This window comes from Lepus europaeus, chromosome 5 (genome assembly GCF_033115175.1).
Source record: "Lepus europaeus isolate LE1 chromosome 5, mLepTim1.pri, whole genome shotgun sequence".
NCBI lineage: Eukaryota > Metazoa > Chordata > Mammalia > Lagomorpha > Leporidae > Lepus > Lepus europaeus.
In genome coordinates, this window is record NC_084831.1 from 103235668 (window position 1) to 103256132 (window position 20465).

The following is a 20465-nucleotide window of genomic DNA, read 5'->3' on the forward strand; positions in this document are numbered from 1 at the left end:
AATCCTAAGAGCTGCTTCTCTTTAAAAAAAAAAAAAAAAAAAAAGCAAACCAAAAATAAACCCAAAAACCCAACAACTCTGGGGCTGGTGTTTGGCACAGCAGTTAAGACACTGCTTAGTGGGGCCGGCACCGTGGTGTAATGCGTAAAGCCACCGCTTGCAGTGCCGGCATCCCATATGGGGTACCGGTTTGAGTCGTGGCTGCTCCACCTCTAATCCAGCTCTCTGCTATGGCCTGGGAAAGCAGTAGAAGATGGCCCAAGCCCTTGGGCCCCTGCACCCACATGGGAGACCTGGTAGAAGCTCCTGGCTCCTATTTTTGGATCAGCCCAGCTCTGGCCATTGTGGCTATCTGGGGAGTGAACCAGGGGATGGAAGACCCCCCTCCCCTCTCTGCCTCTGCCTCTAATTCTGCCTTTCAAATAAATAAATAAATCTTTTAAAAAAATAAAAAAGGCTCTGCTTAGAAGTGCCTGGTTTGAGTCTTGGCAGCTCCACTTCCGACCCAGCTTCCTGCTAATGTGTACCCTGGGAGGCAGTGATTGCTCAAGTACCTGGGTTCTTATTCCTCGCTCCTGGCTTCAGCCTGGCCCAGCCCAGGCTGCTGTAGCCATTTGGGAAAAAAAATATCAGCAGGTGGAAGATCTCTCCATCTCTCTCTCTGTCTTTGCCTTTCAAATAGAGTGAAAATAAAGAAATGAGTTTTAGAAGGTTTAGAACACAATTCTGAAGGTCAGAGAAATTAAGTGATTGTCCATGATCACACAGCTATGCAATATCAGGGGCAGGACTCAAAGCCAGGTCCTGGGAATTTTACAAATTTTCCATGTTTTACATACAACACATCTAAGTTTTAAATCCCTTATAGGAAACAGCAAATACCAGATCACCATTCCATCTGAGAAGTCTACAGTAAACTAAAAGTTTCCTTCTCAGTTGGGTTTTTGCTGGGCCTTCAGGGCGCTCGTACCATGGAACCAGGCTTGCAAACTAGCAAACGTGCGATATCAGAACTTCGCTTTTTTAGAACTTACAGGAAAAATAAAACTCTGTAGCAAAAAAAGCAAACCTAAGAGGGATGGTATTCGTAAGCTCTTAAGGAACAAACCTAGATTTTCTTCTGATAAAAATACTTCAGCCAATGAATCATATGTCAGTTTCCGTGTAGGAGTGTATTTATGGCAAGCCCATCTACTTTCAAACACGCAGGGAAGCAGGATGAACAACAGAAGCAAGCTCCAGTTTTGACAGGATACTGCATAGAAGGAGGAAAAAAAACAAAAACAAAAAAACCACGCTTGCTGTCATGCATCTACTGGGTTTGCTTTCAGATTCCCGAGCAAGTAGCTTTGATTAGCAGTTGATCTTTGAGCCAACAAGTGACGATGGGGTATCACCACTGCCCCAGAAAGAGACAACTGTCCTTCACAATTACAGAACAGAGCCCCAGTCCCGCCCTCCTCCAGAACGCTGGTGTTTTGCAGAAGCCAGCTCTGGAGGTGGCAGCAAATCACCCCCAGATGTGAAGCCCACGGACGCTTCAGACCCTCCGGGAGCCAGGAGCCACAGTGGGCTTCCAAATCCGGGGCTGCCCGATCAACGTTCGCCATCACAACCTCTGGCCTCCTCTTGTCCCACGTAGATCACGGGATTTTTTTTTTTTTTCTTTTCCAAGGCAAAGGAAAGCTAGTCCAAGACGTCTCATGTTGTGGATGGAACTGGAAGTCAGAGGGGGAAATGGCCAAACAGAACGCACAGAAAACGTCCTCAGCTGAACGCCACAGGTTCTGAGGGGAGGGTTTTGTTTTTACCGTGGTTTCCTGAGAGGAGAGTTGGGGGCGAAGTGGGAAAAACAGACTTGATCTCTAAGCCGGGCCACTTGTTCACCTAACAGCCTGCAGAGGTACGAAGGATCTGTGGCGAGGCTCAGAGGCACCCATCACCAACATAACAGAGCACCGCCACCATCAAACAACAACTAAACAGCCGCCCAGGATGGGCTGAAATGGATTAGTCGCTCATAGAGCTCGCTGCTCTTCGGGCTCACCGACGGGCAGAATGGTGAGGCCCTGGAGTAGGAAGAGCAAGCTGGGGCCGGCGCTGTGGCGTAGTGGGTAAAGCCCCTGCCTGCAGTGCCAGCATCCCACATGGGCACCAATTCGAGTCCCGGCTGCTCCACTTCCCATCCAGCTCTCTGCTACGGCCCGGGAAGCAGTAGAAGATGGTCCAAGTGCTTGGGCCCCTGCACCCACGTGGGACACCTGGAAGAAGCTCCTGGCTCCTGGCTTCGGATCAGCCCAGCTCTGGCTGCCATTGTGGCCATTGGGGGAGTGAACCAGTGGATGGAGGACCTCTCTCTCTCTGCCTCTGCCTCTGTAACACTGCCTTTCAAATAAATAAATAAACCTTAAAAAAAAAAAAAAAGCAAGTTTTTGCTAAGTTTCTAAAACAGATGAGTAATAGAGAAACAGATTAAAGTGGCAGCAAAGGGAGAAAAAGGGAACTGAAAATTCATAGAAATGCAAAGAAGCAGTAGCTGTTTTGGAACCATAAGCACATAGTTTTTCCTAGGAACAATTGCATGTCAATTTGATGGTTTTCTCTGCCTTACTGGTCCCCTAATCTAAACACGTAGGCCTCATTCATCCAGCCTCAAAACACAGGTCACTTTCTGGGGAGACAGAAGCTGAACAGCAGGGGAGGGAAGGGAAGGAGGGGGGTGAGAAGACCTTACTCTCCCTCTCTGAGCGCTACAACCCATGGCCTGGCAGGTGACGGCCCCACTTGGGGAGCAGAGTCCCTGCTGTCAGCCGCTGAGAGGCCAACGGCTGCCGGCAAGAGTTGGGTGGGGGTCAGCAGAGTGCAGGGGAAGCTGGGGCCAGCCTGTGTGTCCCTGAGGTGCAGATGAGATCGAAGCAGCAGGGTGCAGAGCCTGCGAGTGCCGCTGTGACAGCAAGGAAGTGGACCAGGGCACACGCCCTCTTCCACAAGCAGGCGGAAGACTCAAAGCTTGGATTCAGGATTGCGATGCCCAGAGCCAGCTGTCCCCCTGGCAGCCATCGGTCACACCTGGCTAGGACCTTTCCCCAGATAAAATGACGCATCTCCAGAGCTGCTGAGACCCCTGGTCCACACGCCAACCTGATGCCCTTCTCAGGGTTGAGGGTCTGACCAGGACACTGTGCATGGGTGGACATTTCCTGAGGGTTTTGCTTGCTCATTCAACCAGGACCAAGCAGGGCCTCCAGAGTTCCTGCTCCTCTGTCCAAAACAGGTTGGAAGAAACACGAGCCAAGAGATTAAACAAGCCCCAGTGGGAGCAGGCGTGCAGGTAAGGGTACCGCAGAGACAGGCTGGGTCCAGGCATTGACAAGGCAGTGAGAACGTTCCAGGGAGGCTATAGGCGCTGACCTTCTGCGGGGCGGGGGGCTGTAGAGGGCTGGTGATGCAAAGCAGGCTACAGCCTGCCACGGGCACATTCAGTCCCATCGGCCCGCCGCAGCCCTGCCAGAGCCGGCAAACAAACACGCGCATTCTTCTGGAACTGCCACCCTGTATACCGCGGCCTCCCGGCAGCGCCTGTTTATCTAAGGAACCAGTTGCTCTGAGGTTGGGCTGGGAGTCGGGAAGTTATGTGGACTGAAGCAGTTGGTGACAGGAGCACAGGGAAGAGAGAAAACGGGCAACAGTTCTCGGCTCTGTTAATTGGAAGTTGCCAACGTTTTGAGGAAATTGTCAGAGCGTTTGTACACAGGAAGGAGAAGTAAGGAAATTATGTCAGCCACCACCAAAACTCTGGCCAAGGCGCTGCATCTGGGTCTTTAAGACAGTTTCATGGCTGCCCTCAAAGGGGTGCCTACAGGAGGAATGTTTTCAGGCAACTCAGCTTAGCAACCAACGTCAACAAAATCTCCCAGGCCTGCTCAGGATCTGTCATGTACAAAGGTGATACATGTCATGGACACTCTACGCACCCGGAGGAAAGAATCATTAAAAGTGCAACACAAGGGCCTATGCTTTGGTGTAGCAGGTAAAGCCGCCGCCTGCAATGCTGGCATCCCATATGGGCACCAGTTCAAGACCTGGCCACTCCACTTCCCATCCAGCTCTCTGCAATGGCCTGGGAAAGCAGAAGAAGATGGCCCAAGTCCTTGGGCCCCTGCACCCACTGGGAGACCTGGAAGAAGCTCCTGGCTCCTGGCTTAGGACTGGCGCAGCTCTGGCCATTGCAGCCATCTGGGGAGTGATCCAGCGGATGGAAGACCTCTCTCTCTCTCTCTCTCTCTGCCTCTGCCTCTGCCTCTCTGTAACTCTACCTTTCAAGTAAATAAATAAATCTTTAAAAAAAAAAAAAAAAAGGTGCAGCACAAGAATTGTTTGGGGTTCAAGGCACAACAAGACCATCCACTTGTGTAAGAAATGCGTGCTTACAAATCACTCCTAATAAGAAACAAAAGCTAATTTCTTACTGGGTCCTAATGAAACAGTAGACACTGTTCTGCTGAGTTAAGACGTAACCCAGTTTAGATGCACAGTCACTTAACTCCCACAACCACCCTCTGAGGGAATAAGTACTCCTGTTATCTCCATTTTAGGGATGAGGAGCAGAGACAGAGAGGACTTAAGTAACTGATCCCAGGTCACACAGCTATGAAGTGACACAGCCCGGACTCCAGTGCAGGCTGGCCTCAAAGCCTGCCCCTGGGGCTACGTTGCCCTTCCGTGGCATGTCCAGCCCTCAGAGCCAACCTTGGAAGCAGAACTTTGGTAAAGTGTAGCTGTCTTTCTCCTTTGTTTTCTTGTCGCTCCTTCTGCTTTCCATTCTCAGTAACAGCCAACGTTTTTAATTTTCACTTTCTTTCCCATGAGTCTAAGTTATTTATAATACTGCCTCTAGAAGGAAAACATGTCCCTCTCCTCCCTCTAAATGCCAAAATAGAGCAGATAAGCATGGTTTCTATGTGAAAACTATATACCGTCCCAATAAATGCAACACATTTGAAGTAATTTAAACACACAGATTGAAAAGAGAGGACAATGAAGGGAAACCTCCTGGAGAGAAATAGGGGGTATTGGGCAAAGAGAGCAATGAATGAAGAAGCCTGAATTGGAGGCCGTCAGGGTGCAGGTCCCCTAAAACCATAAACCACAGCCCTAGCACGCTTTGGCTCGGCTCAGCTGTCTCGAGATTAGTTAAATGCCGCTATCTTCTCACAAGTCATAGAAACAGGCCCAGGAGATGTGCCGAAACCTTGAGCAAACCATCCTCCCTTCCTCTCTTGGCACCCCCAGCTTCTGGCACAGAGGTGGGTGTTTGGAGAGCACTCACAATCAGTGATTATATGAATTAATGCGGCTTGCAAAGAACAGCAGTCAGGTATAAGAAATTAACGGAGAACCAAGAACTCTTGAATTTTTCTTAGGGATTCAATCTTGTTATCAAACACAAGAAAAATCAGACTAAGCGTCTTTCCCTTCCCCAGCTGTGCAAAAGCACTTACCACCTTAGACCAAAAAAAAAAAAAAAAAAGACAAAGGAAAAAGTTGTTCTGTCATGTGGACACTTTTATTTCAAACTGTTTACCAAGGGCCGGAAAATACGTGATCTCTTCAGCACGGCTCAGGATGATTCACCGGGACTTCTTAAATACGCCGGACTGAAAAGCAGAACCAGCTCCTCCCGAACACCCCCTGGTTGAGGAAGTGAGCCCCTCCGGAGCGACATTGCTCAACCATTTCTATGGGAAAGGCTATTGATGAAGGCTCTTCCAGATAAACAAGCCGCTAAGAGGCTGTGATCTTTGGAGAAGAGCCCCGGCTTATTTTAAATAAGGTTACTGAAAGAAGACTGATTAAAAAAAAAAAAAAGCAACTCACTGGCAACACTAACTGAATAAAATGAAAAGAAGGGGATGTCTTTACTCATGGACTGTCAATGTCAGATCTGCTCCAGAGCGGATCTGGCCTCAGAAGGGCCTGGGCCAGCTCTCTCCACATCCTGTTTTGGAATGTACATTTACAAACAATTTATCAACTCAAACTAACCAGGGAGACTCTGGTTAAGAAATAAATACATGAGCAGCAGCAAGCCCCAGGTAGGCCAACCAGGGAGAGAAGATGACTCTGGCTATGAAGTAAGAATGCTGTATGCAGCTGGCCCAAGCAAGGGGGCAGGTCTGGACAGAAATTAAAAACCGGAAGCTGTTGAAACGCAGTCTACTCAACCACCTTGTGCTCATCAAACAGGGGGGCCTCTCCGTGCCATCCTACCCCAGCTGCCGCCCATCGCCCCCCACCCCGGCTGCACCGCTGGGCTATCTTTAGCCAGTTGAGCACAGTCATCCTGATCCTGGCATACTGGTGTCCCCAGAGCTGAGAACTGTCACCAGTGCTCAATACGGTCCAGGGGAGACCGAGGGCGGCTGATCCGGGAAAGGAATGGGGTTACACAAGAACAGGTGCAGCCACAGGGCGAGTGATGGGTTCATCACTGTTCCCACGTGCCATTCTCTGTGGATGAGGGAAAAGACCAGAGGAAGAACACACGTGTGGGCAGCAACAACTAAATGGTTAACTTCGGAGCCCAACTCCCACCGAAAGCCAGGACGGAGCTACAAAGGTGGAGCTGCCGGTCCCCCGTGGACAGAGCCCTTCGATCTCAGTAACTGGCTCCAAGCGTAGCATCCGCAATGTGTTTTCTGGACTGCTGGCGATCTGGCCTCTACAGCAGGAAGACACCGCGGTCGGCGTTCCGGTACCACGGGCGAGGCCAGCTCGCGCGGGGCAGGAGACACGGCCCAGACGCTGCGTCCTCATGACCGCTCCTTGAACTATCAGAACACACCCCGGGTCCCCCAAGCCTCGCCGGGGCCTCCACACACCGCCTCGCCGGCCTGCGCTCGCCCAGCCCGGAGGCCGCGCCTCGGCTTCCGCCCGGCCCAGCGCCTCCGCCAGGCGCCGCCGAGCCGGCGGCCGCGATCCTGGCTGCTCGTCCCGGACACACACACACACACACACACACACACACACACACACACACACGGGAAGACGCCGCCGCCCCTGCAGGCTCTGACAACTCACAGAACGCCGTGAGAACCCGAGCCCGCCGCGGCTGTGACGAAACACACAGCCCCGCGGCCCGGGCCGGCTCCGCCCGCCGCGGGCTCGGGCGGCGGCCGGGGGTCCGTCCGCGCTCACCTGGTGCGTGTTGTTGACCAGCTTGGAGACGAAGTCCGGGACCCCGCCGCAGTCCCCGTCTTCGCCCGGAGCGCTGCGGCGCCAACGGCCGCCGCGGGCCAACGGGCCCCCGGCCGCGGCCGCGCGCAGCCCCCAGCTCACGCCGAGCGGGCCGGCCCAGCGCGGCAGCGACGCGGCGGGCGGCGGCGGCGCGTCCAGCCGGTCCTGGCCGAGGGTCGCGGGCGGCAGCAGCTGCAGGAGGAGGAGGAGGCCGAGGCCGAGGCCGCGGGGCCGGCGCGCGAGGCCGCCCGCAGCTGCCCGGGGCCGCTCCATCGCCGCCGAGTGCCGACGCCGCTGACACCTGCCGCCCGGCGCGCCCGCCCACCCCCGCCGGCGCCGCGCCACACCCCCGAGCGCGGCGGGGCGCTCCTTGGATACGCGCGGCCCGGCCTCCGCGCCCGCAGGGACGGCCCGCCTGTCCTTCTTCCCCGGCCCACTCCTCATTGGCTCGCGTGGCCTCCGGCTTCGGGGGTCTGGGATTCGGATGCCAACCTGCGGGACTGATTGGCTGGAACGTGGCGGGGACGGCTGAGGTCACCCCCTCGCCCGGCGTCTCCGGGGCCGGCCTTCCAGAGTTCCTCCAACCTGCCCTCGAAGCCCCTCGCGCCGTGGCGCCCTCGACCCCTCGCGCGCCCTCACGCTGGGACTTGGGCTACGACGCCCCCGCCCCGAGACGCCCCGAAAGCCCCTCCGGTTGAGTGGCGCCTGGCGATCTTTCCCAGCACCCTGCGCTCCCTCGGCTGGGGAAGGGGGGCTTCGCCTGGAACCGGTGCTGCAGGTTTTAGCCTCTGCTCGCCCGAGCGCCCATTGTCTGCGCAGGCAGCCGCCCTGAGGCCCGGAAGATGAACGCGCACTGGTGTGGGCCCAGTGCTGCGGAGGCAGATAGACTCCAGGGCTTCCGCCGGCCCTGCGAGCCGGGAGAGGCGCCTTCCTGCACATTCGGCCTGCCTGGCCAGTCTCTTCTGCGGGGAGGCAGGCCGAACGAGGAATCGCTATGGCTTTTTCTGGATTCTGGGTATAGCTCCAGGTTTTATGGGCAAGTAAAAGGGGCCAGGAGAACTGCCCGATGCCTGCTTTATACACACATGATCACTGATGATATGATGCATATCAGGGCTTTGTCAGTTCTACCTGGCAGTGAGCGCATTGCTCAAGTTTGGTTCCAGTACATGATGTCCCCAGATCAGCACCCCGCCTCCAAGAAATAAAACCCCTACACCGTTCCCTTTACCGCAGATGCTGCACACAAGACTTCTGGAACAGGTAGCACAGGTAAAGCCAGTTCTGAATCCTTCAAACCTGACTCCATCCCTTCCAAATGCTAGAAACTGGTCCACAGACAAGGTGGCAAGCAGAAAGATACAAACTATGGCACTCAGATAAACTGACAGAATGACTTCACTGTAATCTGGCGGAAACTCAGAGGAGGGTATGTTTGCTATGGAGCAAAATGGTGCAGTGCACCCGACCCAGTATTCGCATCAAAGGACTCTGGTCATGTTAACTTGTACAAAGATTCACAACCGTCCATCCCTCCCCGCCACACACACACACACACACACACACAACGCCGGTGTGGCAGGAGAATGTTTCCGAATGCCACCAGGGCAGTCCTCCAAGTTTTGTTACTGGGCTGACAAGGAAAGCTTGTGGTGGTGACTACTTTGTTCCTTTCCATAACTACTATGTGTCAGATTATTTTTTAAAATACAAATTATCTAAACGATGCCAACTGAGGAGTGGATCACACGACAGTCAGTTCCAGAAGCATGTGATTAGTTGGGGGGAGAGGAGGGCCTATAAAGGAGTATTTCTTTGTTTGGGTGACACAAAGATGAATGGTCTATTGTCTTAGTGTTGAAGAGGAAAAACCCAGCTCAACAGTGCCATCTTCCGGGAGAATGAACAAATACACCTTTTAACTAATACTTTGTTGCAATTATCTTTCACCTTTATTTTTCTTTTCAATTTATTTTTTAAGGAATACAAATTTCATAAGCACTTTAGGAATATAGTTATTCTTCCCACCATACCTGCACTCTCACCCCCCCATTCTCCTTCCTCTCCTCTTCCCAGTCCCATTCTCCATTAAGATTCATTTTCAATTAACTGTACACAAAAGCCTAACTCTATACTAAGATTGCAACAGTTTGCGCACACATGTGCACGCACACACGCGCACGCACACATGTGCACACACACAAAATGAGAACTAGTTTTACTGTTAACTCTCATAATACAACTCTTGAGGAGAGGTCCTGCATGGGGAGTTAGTGCACAGTGACTCCTGTTGTTAACAATTAACACTCTTATGTATGACCTCAGTGACCACCTGAGGCTTTTTTAAAAAGATTTTGTTTATTTTAAAGACAGAGTTACAGAGAGGGGGTAGAGACACACAGAGAGAGAGGTCTTCCATCCACTGGTTCACTCCCCAGGTGGCTGCATCAGCCAGAGCTGTGCCAATCCAGAGCCAGGAGCCAGGATCTTCTTCTAGGTCTCCCACATGGGCGCAGGGGCCTAAGGACTTGGGCCATCTTCTGCTTTCCCAGGCCATAGCAGAGAGCTGAATTGGAGGAGGAGCAGCTGGGACTAGAATCAGCGCCCATGTGGGATGCCAGTGCTTCAGGCTAGGGCTTTAACCTACTGTGCCTCAGTGCCAGCCCCAGCATCCGAGGCTCTTGACATGAACTGCCTAGGCTATGGAAGCCTTTTGAATCCACAAACTCTGTCAGTATTTGAACAAGACCATAAACAAAGTGAAGTTCTCTCCTCCCTTTAGAGAAAAGAACATCCTTCTTTGAAGGCCACTTCTTTCCGCTGGGATCTCAGAGATCCTTCATGTAGAACATTTTTTGCCACAGTGTCTTGGCTTTTCATGCATGAAATGCTCTCACAGGCTTTTCAGCCAGACCAGGAAGCCTTAAGGGCTGATTCTGAGGTCAAGAATGTTACTTAAAGCAGTTGTCATTCTAAGTGTACTGTGTGAACTGCTTCCCATGTTGGAATATTCTCTCCTTTTAAATTCTATTATTATCACCAGACACTTGATCCTATTTATATGATCACTTTAACACTTAATCATATCTATATGTTCACTTTAACACTTAAGATGACATTTTTACCAAGCCTAATGGGATTTGGGGGTCCCATGGCAAGTTTTTAAACTTAGAAGTAAGTCCATAGGAATGTACGCAGAACTATATAGCTTTACAAACTTCCTCTTCCCATATTCCCATTTTTTACTGAGATCTACTTTCAGTTGACTTTATATACGATTAACAGTTCAACAAATAGTATGAAAAAACCCTCCCCCCAAAAAAACAAAACAAAACAAAAAACCCTGTTCCTCGACAGTCAAGAGAAGGGCAGCTCAAATCATCCCTTCTTGAAGTGTCATTTTCACTTCTACAGATTTCCTTTTAGGTGCTCAGTTAGTTGTCACTTATCAGGGAGAACATATGGTATTTGTCCCTTTGGGACTGGCTTAATCCACTTAGCATGGTGTTTTCCAGATTCATCCATTTTGTTGCAAATGATGATTTCTTTTTTTTTTTTTTTTTTTTTTTACTGCTGTGTAGTATTCTATAGTGTACATATCCCAGAATTTATCTAGTCTTTGGTTGACTGGCATTTAGGCTGATTCCATGTCTTAGCTGTGAATTGAGCTGCAATAAACATGAGGTGCAGATAACTCTTTTGTTTACTGATTTCATTCCCCTTGGGTAAATTCCCAGGAGTGTGATGGCTGAGTCATATGGTAGGGCTATATTCAGATTTCTGAGGTTACCTCCATTCTGTCTTCCGTAGTGGTTTTATCAGTTTACATTCCCACCAACAGTGTATTAGGGTAACTTTTTTCCCCACATCCTTGCCAGCATTTTTTTTTTTTTTACAAAGATTTATTTATTTTACTTAAAAGTCAGAGTTACACAGAGCGAAGAGAAGGAGTGGCAGAGAAAGGTCTCCCATTTGCTGGTTCACTCCCCAATTGGCCACAATGGCCTGAGCTGTGCCGATCTGAAGCCAGGAGCCAAGATCTTCCTCTGGGTCTCCCATGTGGGAACAGAGGCCCAAGGCTTGGGCCATCATCTCCTACTGCTTCCCCAGGCCATAACAGAGAGCAGGATGGGAAGTGGAGCAGCCAGGACTCAAACCAGCACCCATATGGGATGCTGCCAGCACTGCAGGCAGTGGCTTTACCCACTATGCCTCAGTGCTGGCCCCCAGCACTTACTGTTGATTTCTGTATGATAGCCATTCTAACTGGGGTGAGGTGAAACTGCATTGTGATTTTGATTTGCATTTCCCTGACAGCTAGTGATCCTGAACATTGTTTCAATTGTCTGTTGGCCATTTGGATTTCCTCTTTTGAAAAATCTGTTTATTTCCTTTGCCTATCTCAACTGGGTTGTTTACCTTTATTTTTGACGTGTTACATTTACTTAATCTATGCTTACTGTATTTCCTAAAACTCTAATGGTTGCTGGAGACATGGTGTTAGCTTGCATGTGGCCCTGCAAAAATGTTTGGGTGAATATTTAATATTTCACTTTTGTCTATTTTTTTTTTTATGTATTTGACAGAGTTCTAGACAGTGAGAGAGAGACAGAGAGAAAGGTCTTCCTCCCGTTGGTTCACTCCCCAAATGGCCACTACGGCTGGCGCCGCATCGATCCAAAGCCAGGAGCCAGGTGCTTCCTCCTGTCCCCCACGCGGGTACAGGGACCCAAGCACTTAGGCCATCCCCCATTGCCCTCTTGGGCCACAGCAGAGAGCTGGACTGGAAGAGGAACAACCTGGACTAGAACCTGGTGCCCATATGGGATGCCGGTGCCACAGGCAGATTAAGTAAGTGAGCCATGGTGCCGGCCCCTCACTTTTGTCTTATGACACAGGCACTAAGTATAAAAGTTGCAGTCAGTTCTCCTTTGTGAAAAACTGTACATAAGGTCATACTGTGTAGGACTAAAATATGCAAATTTACCTTATTACTAAAACCTACCTTTTTCTCCAGAACTACATCCAATGGCACAAAGATGAACAGAGAGCGATGACACATCATAAAACCCTCTCCTTCAATCATTTCTGCACAAGAAACTTGTTTTAATATTTAACACAAAACCAAAGCTCTCTTTGGAGAATGTACATTATTAAGTATTAAGGGCATGAAATTTACCATTTTAACAGGCAGAAATGCACATTGTCCAGGCAGAAGAAGGGAAACCACATAAACTGAAGATGCATTTTCTCCCCTACATGATGTACGTGGCCCAGACACAGTTCCTCTTCCTGGAGCTCCATGTGCTTTGCCCTCTTCTGTACTACCCACAGTGTCAGAGGGAATATCGTTTACTTCCTAGTTCCCCCTCCAGCAGTGAGTTTCACTAGGAGCAGAGTGTACTTAGCATTTTCACAGCTCTGCTTAATACACTGTTTGGTATATAGGTGATAGGTGCTCAATGAATTTGTTAAAAGAATCAACTGGAGCTGAGATAGGATTTTTCAATGCTATTTTCTAGTAGGACTTAATAAAATGTTAAGAGGGATAAAATCACCAGACTTCTCTGGAACATGGTGACAATATACTCTAATACCCTACTGTCCTTGTGTGTGTCTAGTGCAATTTCTTTCTTTCAAATGCTTCCTGTCATTGCAGTTTCCAAATGCATATAAGCACATTATTTTTTGCTTTAATTACAGGATGAACTTAGTATGAATTCAGCCTACTCAAACAGTCACAATTTAAACATCACAGAGTACACTTTCTAATAAAGACCACACATGGAGCCCAGCAAGTGGTTCTGGGGTCCTCATTAGTAAATCAACTCTCATAAATGAATTAATCAATTCTATATCATCCATGAATTAGCTCAAGTATATCTCAAATCTCCATAATATTTCCATATTAATACACAAGTAGGTGTTCTGAAACCAGAAAATCTGAATTCAAGGCCCAACAGCTTAATTTCTGTGTCCACAGCCTTAGATTCCTCTATTTAGTGATAATGACAGCTACTTCCTGTGGTTGTTTTTGAGGCTCGAATTGTTAAATTCTTTAACACTCTCAACGAGCCATATCATGGCAGCTCTAATGGGAGACGTCACAACACATCCCAACAGTCTAACGTAAACTGCTTCTGAATTCTGCAATTCTCTTACTGATTTGGTTGAGATTTGTAGCCGACTGCTAGTGAGGCCCTGATTGTGGATTTTCTATAGTCCTTAACTTCATAAAAAGGAAAATCTCTTCCCGAATTGTTCATTCAGACACAAGAACTAGTAAGTACAACACTCTAAGCGGCTTATTCCAATCTGTCAATGTTTTGAGGAGGGCCTCAGATCATGCTCTTGATGATCAGTGAATACCATTTTGTTCCTTAAGGTCAGCAGCAAAATACCTATTTACTTAAGAGAAACCCCAGGACTGAAGTGAACTTACAGTGGTATTAACATGATCTAACCACCAAGAAGAGCTGGATGAGTTTGAGATCATTTACCAAGACCAAGGGGTCCACTGCTGGAATTGGCTGTTCTAAGGACCACTGAAAGAATTTAGAACAGGAGTTTTAATAAGATATTAACAGACATTAATATCACTATCTTTTTTGCCCACTACCATAAGCATTTCAAAGACAAGACTGCATTTTAAAACAATAGTCTACTAAATATCTTAAAATTTCTTTATTTCAGAACTGTCTTTATGTACAGACATCATTAAAAAAAAAAAAAAAAGCACATAGACTGGAGATTTTCCAAGGAATAGGAGCTGGAAATAAAATTTAAGGGCAATTGGGAGAACTGAAATTGTCCCAAAAAAGTTGTGAGGCTCACACTTCCTTAAATGTCCTTGATAACCTCTTCAAGTTCTTCCTTTGTGAACATGTGGAAATTCTGGCCAGGCTGCACCGTGGCTAGCTGCAAAGAAAACAGAGAAGGGTTCATGAGCTGGGCTCGATTACCCTAGCATGGTCAGGAGAAGCCAGGCCTCTGACGCAGCTGTTCTTTAGGAACTAAGGGATCTGCTGTCCCTGGGATGGCCTTTCCAGGCAGCGGGCCCCTAAAATAGCTCTCTGACTCCAAAATAAAAATTCTTATTGACCAAATTTTCTATTTTCAGGCTAACCCACCATGAAATAGTTAACCAAATACCTAGTATCACTGTCACCTCTTGAAGTTACTTCAACAAGGATCTCAAAGTACACAGACTCACTACTTGTTCTGTAAACACTCCTTGAGTGGCAGATGTTAGCTTAATGGTTAAGATGCTGTTGTAACACCTGTATCCTTCCCTGCCCACTTGTGTCTCACATTGAGTACCTGGGTTCAATTCCCAGCTCGACTCCAGCGACCCGCTAATGCAGACCCTGGGAGGCAGCAATGACAGCTCAAGGAATTGGGTTCCCTTCCCCTACGCGGGAGACCTGGATTGAGTTTCCTGCTTTCAGCTTCAGCCTAGCCCAGTCCTGACCACTGCAGGCATGTGGACGAGTGACCCAGATGGGAAGACCGCCTTTCTGTCTCTGCCTCTTAAATAAGCAGTTCTTCTTAAAAAGATTTTCCTTTAGAGGCTGGCATTGTGGCATAGCAGGTTAAGCTGCTGCCTGCAGTGCTGACATCCCATATGGGTGCCAGTTCGAGTCCTGGCTGCTATACTTCCGATCCAGTTCTCTGCTATGGCCTGGGAAAGCAGTATAAGATGGCCCAAGTCCTTGGGTCCCTGTACCCATGTGGAGACCCGGAAGAATCTCCTGGCTTTGGATCGGCACAGCTCTGGCTGTTGCAGCCAATTGGGGAGTGAACCAGCAAATGGAAGAGCTCTCTCTCTGACTCTCCTTCTCTGACTTTCAAAATAAATAAATAAAATTTTTTTTTTTTGGACAGGCAGAGTTAGACAGTAAGAGAGAGAGACAGAGAGAAAGGTCTTCCTTCCGTTGGTTCACCCCTCAAATGGCCGCTGCGCCGATCCAAAGCCAGGAGCCAGGTGCCTCCTCCTGGTCTCCCATGCGGGTGCAGGACCCAGGCACTTGGGCCATCCTCCACTGCCCTCCCGGGCCACACCAGAGAGCTGGCCTGGAAGAGGAGCAACTGGGACTAGAACCCGGGGTGCCGGCGCCACAGGCAGAGGATTAGCCTAGTGAGCCACGGCGCCGGCCATAAATAAATCTTTAAAAAAAAAATCACTGGCCGGCACCATGACTCACTAGGCTAATCCTCTGCCTGTGGCGCCAGCACACCGGGTTCTATCCTGATTGCTCCTCTTCCAGGCCAGCTCTCTGCTGTGGCCCGGGAGTGCAGTGGAGGATGGCCCAGGTCCTTGGGCCCTGCACCCATGTGGGAGACCAGGAGGAAGCACCTGGCTCCTGGCTTCAGATCAGCGCAGCGCGCCAGCCGCAACGCACCGGCCATAGTGGCCACTTGGAGGGTGAACCAACGGAAAAAGGAAGACCTTTCTCTCTCTCTAATTCTACCTGTCCAAAAAAAAAAAAAAAAAAAAAAAAAATCACCTTCAATAAGTAGTAGTATTATTGTTAGGCACTTTCTCTCTCAAACTAACAACCCAAACTTTCTTTCTAAACATTTTTATTTATCTACATTCATTTTATTTGAAAGGGAGAGAGAGACAGACAGACAAGAGAGAGATCCTCCATCTCTTGGTTCATTCCCCCAAAAACCCACAACAGCCAGGGCTGGGAAAAGACAGAACCAGGAGCACAGAATTCAATCTGAGTCTCCCATGTGAGTGGCAGGGGCCCAAGTACTTGAGCCATCATCTGTTGCCTTCCAAGTTGTGCACCAGCAGGAAGCTGGATCAGAAGCAGAGAAGTCAGAACTTGAACTGGGCACTAGGATATGGGATGCAGGTGTCCCAAGGTACATTTTAAGTACTATGACAAATGCCTACCTCTTGTTTGTTTGTTTTTCAGTTACTGGCCATGAAAAGATTCCATTAACACAGGTATTGGATATCAGTTGTGACAAAAGATCTCAATGATAACCACTAGTTCAGATTATTATCTATTTTTTAACTTACTTGAGAGGAAGAGTGACAAGAGAAATCTCCCACCTGCTGGTTCACTGTCTAAATGCCCACAACAGCCAGGGCTGGGCTAGGCTGATCTGAAAGCCAGGAACTCAATGTAAGTCTCTCTTGTGCATTTTACAGGGACCCAATTACTCAAGCCATCATCACCAGCGGCCTCCCAGAGTGTAGATTGGCAGGAAGCTGGAATTGGAAGTAGAGCCAGGACTCAAACTCAGGCACTCTGCTATGAGATATGGGCATTCTGACAAGTACCTTAACTGCCACAACGAATTCCTGCCCCTAATAATCTATTTAAGAAACAAAATCTAGGATCACTCATGCTTATTTTCAAATTTAACTAAAACTACCAGGTTTTCCATGATCTATGTTGATGACATATTCCCCATATTTTAAGGGAGTAAGTACCACTTCATATTTTCCTCAATAGCTTTTGTGTTTTATCTGTTTCAAATGTCATTTCCTTGGGGTGGGCACTGTGGTAGAGCAGGTTAAGTCCCTGTTTTGGATTGCCCACATTCCATACTGGAGGGCTTGGGACTGAGTCCCGCCTCCACTTCCAATCCAGCTTTCTGCTAATGCACACCCTGGGAGGCAGCAGGTCCTTGGGGGAATGCCATCCACAGCTGCAGACATTTGGTGATGAACCAGCAGACGGAATCTCTTTCTCGCTCTGCCTTTCAATTAAAGAAAAATATGAACTTAAAAAAAATTTCTTCATATTGTCTTTAATTTAAAAATACTACAGCATATTTTAGTAATATTCACTACTGACATTTAATATAATTTGAAAGCTATAGAGAAAAGGATCATAATCCACCTACATGATTTTTTTTCTCTTATTTATAAGTAAAATACACTAAAAGACTACTGTACATCTTAAGACACCTGATAATCTGGCCCAGAAATACTTAAAAGGATGTGGGTGAGGCAGGGAGTGAGTGAGGGACAAGGAGCTAGGGACCGCCAACACCCAAGCCATGCACACCACCCAAATCCCAGTGCCAATTCAACATGGCTGAAGCCTCGGCACCTATCCCCTATCAGGCGGCTAAGCCTCACTTTCCATGAGGCACCAGATGCCATGACACATTCTTGGAGATCGCCCTGTGTGCTGCAGCCTGATTCTTCAGTCAGGCCCTGCCCTGAGCACCGCCCTTACCCCATACAAAAGGACGACCCCTGCCAGGGTCGGGGCAGTCTTCCCCTCTAAGAGGTTGCCTGCGCTCATGTCTGAGTGGCTTCTCTCTCTGCCTTTCAGTGAATCCTGCTTTTCTGCTCACCTCTTAGAAAACAGTCCTCGCAAAACAAGAGTCATGTCCACACAGACTGAGTTCTGATCTAAACGTATCTAAAAACACATGGTACTACCGCTTCTCTTAAGGTATAATGTCTTTACTTGACCATTGCTGACATGAAGACAGAGAGAAAATAAACAGGAGAAGAGTGAGGGCCTGTAGAATTTTCTCATCAGGTCTCTCATGGCTCACTGGCCAGCCCTCCAAAAACATTAAAAAGCCAAAACCCAGCAACCAGACACACTGATTAGACCACAGAATCAGAATACAAATCAATAATAATAGCATTTGAACCAAGCACTGCCTTCAGGAAGTTACTCATCACTAGATGAGTAAAAATAACCCCTTATATTTACATAATGACAAATGCATTTACATAATGAATATGATACTGTTCTATTCTCTCACTCGACTTTCAAAAAACCTTTGTGAGACAAAACAGTTATTTTCTTTCATTTATTCCACCAATAATTAATCCCTATGCTAATTAGCTATTATACAACTGTGGACTAGAGCTGTACTAGGGACCAGGGAAACAAAAATGAAGAAACTTAATTTGGAGTAGGCATTTGGCCTGTTGTTGACACACTGGTTGGGCTGACTGTATCCCATCCAAGTACATGGCGTGAAGTCCCAGCTCTGCTTCCCAGTCCTTCGTCCTGCTAATGCACACCCTGGGGGGCAGCAGTGGTGATTCAACCAGTTGAGTCTCTGCCATCCATGTGGGAAACCTAGATTGAGTTCCTGGCCTCAGGCTCAGCCCAGTCATGGCCACCTTAGGCATTTGGGAGGCCAACAGAGGATGGGAGTTCTTACTCTCTCCATCAGTCTCAAATAAACAAACTTTAAAAAAAAAGGGGGGGGGGAGGAATAGCTATCTCACAGAGGTGTTATGAAGAGTAAAAGAGTAAACACACGCAGATGACTTCAGAGGTTGCATGCTATACCATGAAAACCTGGAATAAATCTTGGAGACAGTAGGCATCAGAAATGTTTTTTAAGTCGTGAAGATTGATATAAATGTGGACTGGAAAATCTACTCTATTAGCACCCATGAAGAAAACACGGACTGAAATGCAGGAGAGCAGAAAAAAAAAAATAAGAAACGTATGAAAATATACAAAGCAGGAGGAAGAAAAGGGACTGGGAAGAAGGCATTGGGAGCAGGGATGGAGAGTGCCACTGATATGGACAAGGGGACAATGACATGATTTAGTGACAGGAGAGGGGAGCCAAAGTCATCTAGGTTTCTGGTGTGAATGGTAAGTACTCCGATGGTGCCATCAACCAGAATTAGGGGAATGGGAAGAGGAAATGGTTTTCAGGAAAGATAATGATTTTTATTTTAGAGCTGTCAGATTCAGACAAGAAAGATCAAATAACAGTTCTAAAAAGTAATCAGAAAATCTGACAAGCAGAAATTATCTTAGCAAGTAGCAGTCTCAGAAATAGTAAAAGTCAAAACAAATGGTAGTGATTAAAAAATAAACAAGAGGAGACGCCTTATGATTCCTGATTATGGATTATATTTGGCAGAGGCTTGCACTAAAGGTAAAAAACCAGGACGGATGGAACAGCACTCAGCAAGTACATACTACAGACAAGAGACAGAACACAAACCTCAGAATTGTGATGCTGAGCAGGTGTTAGACAGAGTGCATGAGCATAGTCCATTTATGTAAAGTCCTAGAACATGGAACCATTATTTATAGAAAGTAGATCACTGTGGGGGAGTGACTACAAAGGGGTATGAGGGAACTTTTCAGGAGGAAGGAAATGTTCCCTATTTTGACTGTGGTGGCAGATCAAAAATGCAATGAACTGTATCCTTAAAGTGGATGCATTTTACTGTATGTAAATTTGACCTCAACAAAATGCCCTTTTAAAAATGCCAAGCAGGGAGCCAGCACTGTGGTGCAGCAGGTTAAGTTGCCACCTGGGACACGACATCTCATATTCATTTGATTCTGGGCTACTCCATCCAATCCACCTTCTTGCTGATGTGCCTGGGAAGACAAAGGATGATGGCTCAAATACACAGGCCACTGCCACTCATGTTGGGGACCAGGACAGAGTTCCTGGCTCCTGACTTTGGCCTGGCACGCAATTCTTTTACTCATCCACTTCATCCATAATGACTTTCCCGAATATTCCCCTTCTCCTCCCTTTCCCTGCTGCACTCGTCCGCCCTCAGCAGGTGAGCCAACAATCACCAGGGAAACAGCGGACACCGCTCCAGGCCTGCCTATCTTTACTCATCGTGATTCCCTTTTCTCCTACCTACACGTACCATTCGTGGAAACATTCAAAATTTGGCCCATCCCTCTCCAGTCTCACTTCTTCCCAGTCTTTTATATATTACACTCAAGTGTACTTCAGAAAGTCTGTTGAAAGGGGGAATTAAAAGATAATTTTATTTTGGTATAAAATCTTTGAAATCTGTGCAGTTCTTTTCATAATACACATTTTCCAGGCACTTTTTGAAGACCCACTCCACAGATAATTTCAAATTATTTTACACTAAAATAAAAAGTTATCTTTTAATTCCATTTTCCTTGAACTTTTTAAAGAACCCCCCTATATCTGACACACCAGTAATGAGACAAAACCCTCCAAGATTTTCTTTTATGTACAATGCTATTTTACATCTTTGAGACTTTGTGCTTGTTGCTTCCTTCTCCAGACACTGCCTCTTTCAGGAAGCTCTCCTAATGCCCTCATCTAAGTTGTATGTTTTACTTTTTTAATTTACTTGACAGGTAGAGTTACAGACAGCGAGAAAAAAAAAAAAAAACAGACAGAAAGGTCTTCCCTCCGTTGGTTTACTCCCCAAATGGCTGCTACGGCTGGCGCCGCGTCAATCCGAAGCCAGGAGCCAGATGTCTCTT

At 47.9% G+C, this 20465-nt stretch overlaps 2 protein-coding genes across 3 annotated transcripts in view; both read right to left on the bottom strand.

The window, feature by feature from the left end:
- SORT1 (sortilin 1) overlaps nucleotides 1–7509 on the bottom strand; it is an 82697-nt gene extending 75188 nt beyond the window's left edge. For both annotated transcript variants that reach the window (XM_062191892.1, XM_062191891.1), the window contains exon 1: nucleotides 7198–7509. In XM_062191892.1, the coding sequence (XP_062047876.1) occupies nucleotides 7198–7509 (312 nt within the window). The remainder of the gene's footprint in view (nucleotides 1–7197) is intronic.
- Nucleotides 7510–13896: 6387 nt separating this feature from the next.
- Nucleotides 13897–20465, bottom strand: part of PSMA5 (proteasome 20S subunit alpha 5) — a 29198-nt gene continuing 22629 nt past the window's right edge. Inside the window, exon 9 of the mRNA XM_062191896.1 lies at nucleotides 13897–14154. Coding sequence (XP_062047880.1) covers nucleotides 14077–14154 — 78 coding nt within the window. The 3' untranslated portion in view covers nucleotides 13897–14076. The remainder of the gene's footprint in view (nucleotides 14155–20465) is intronic.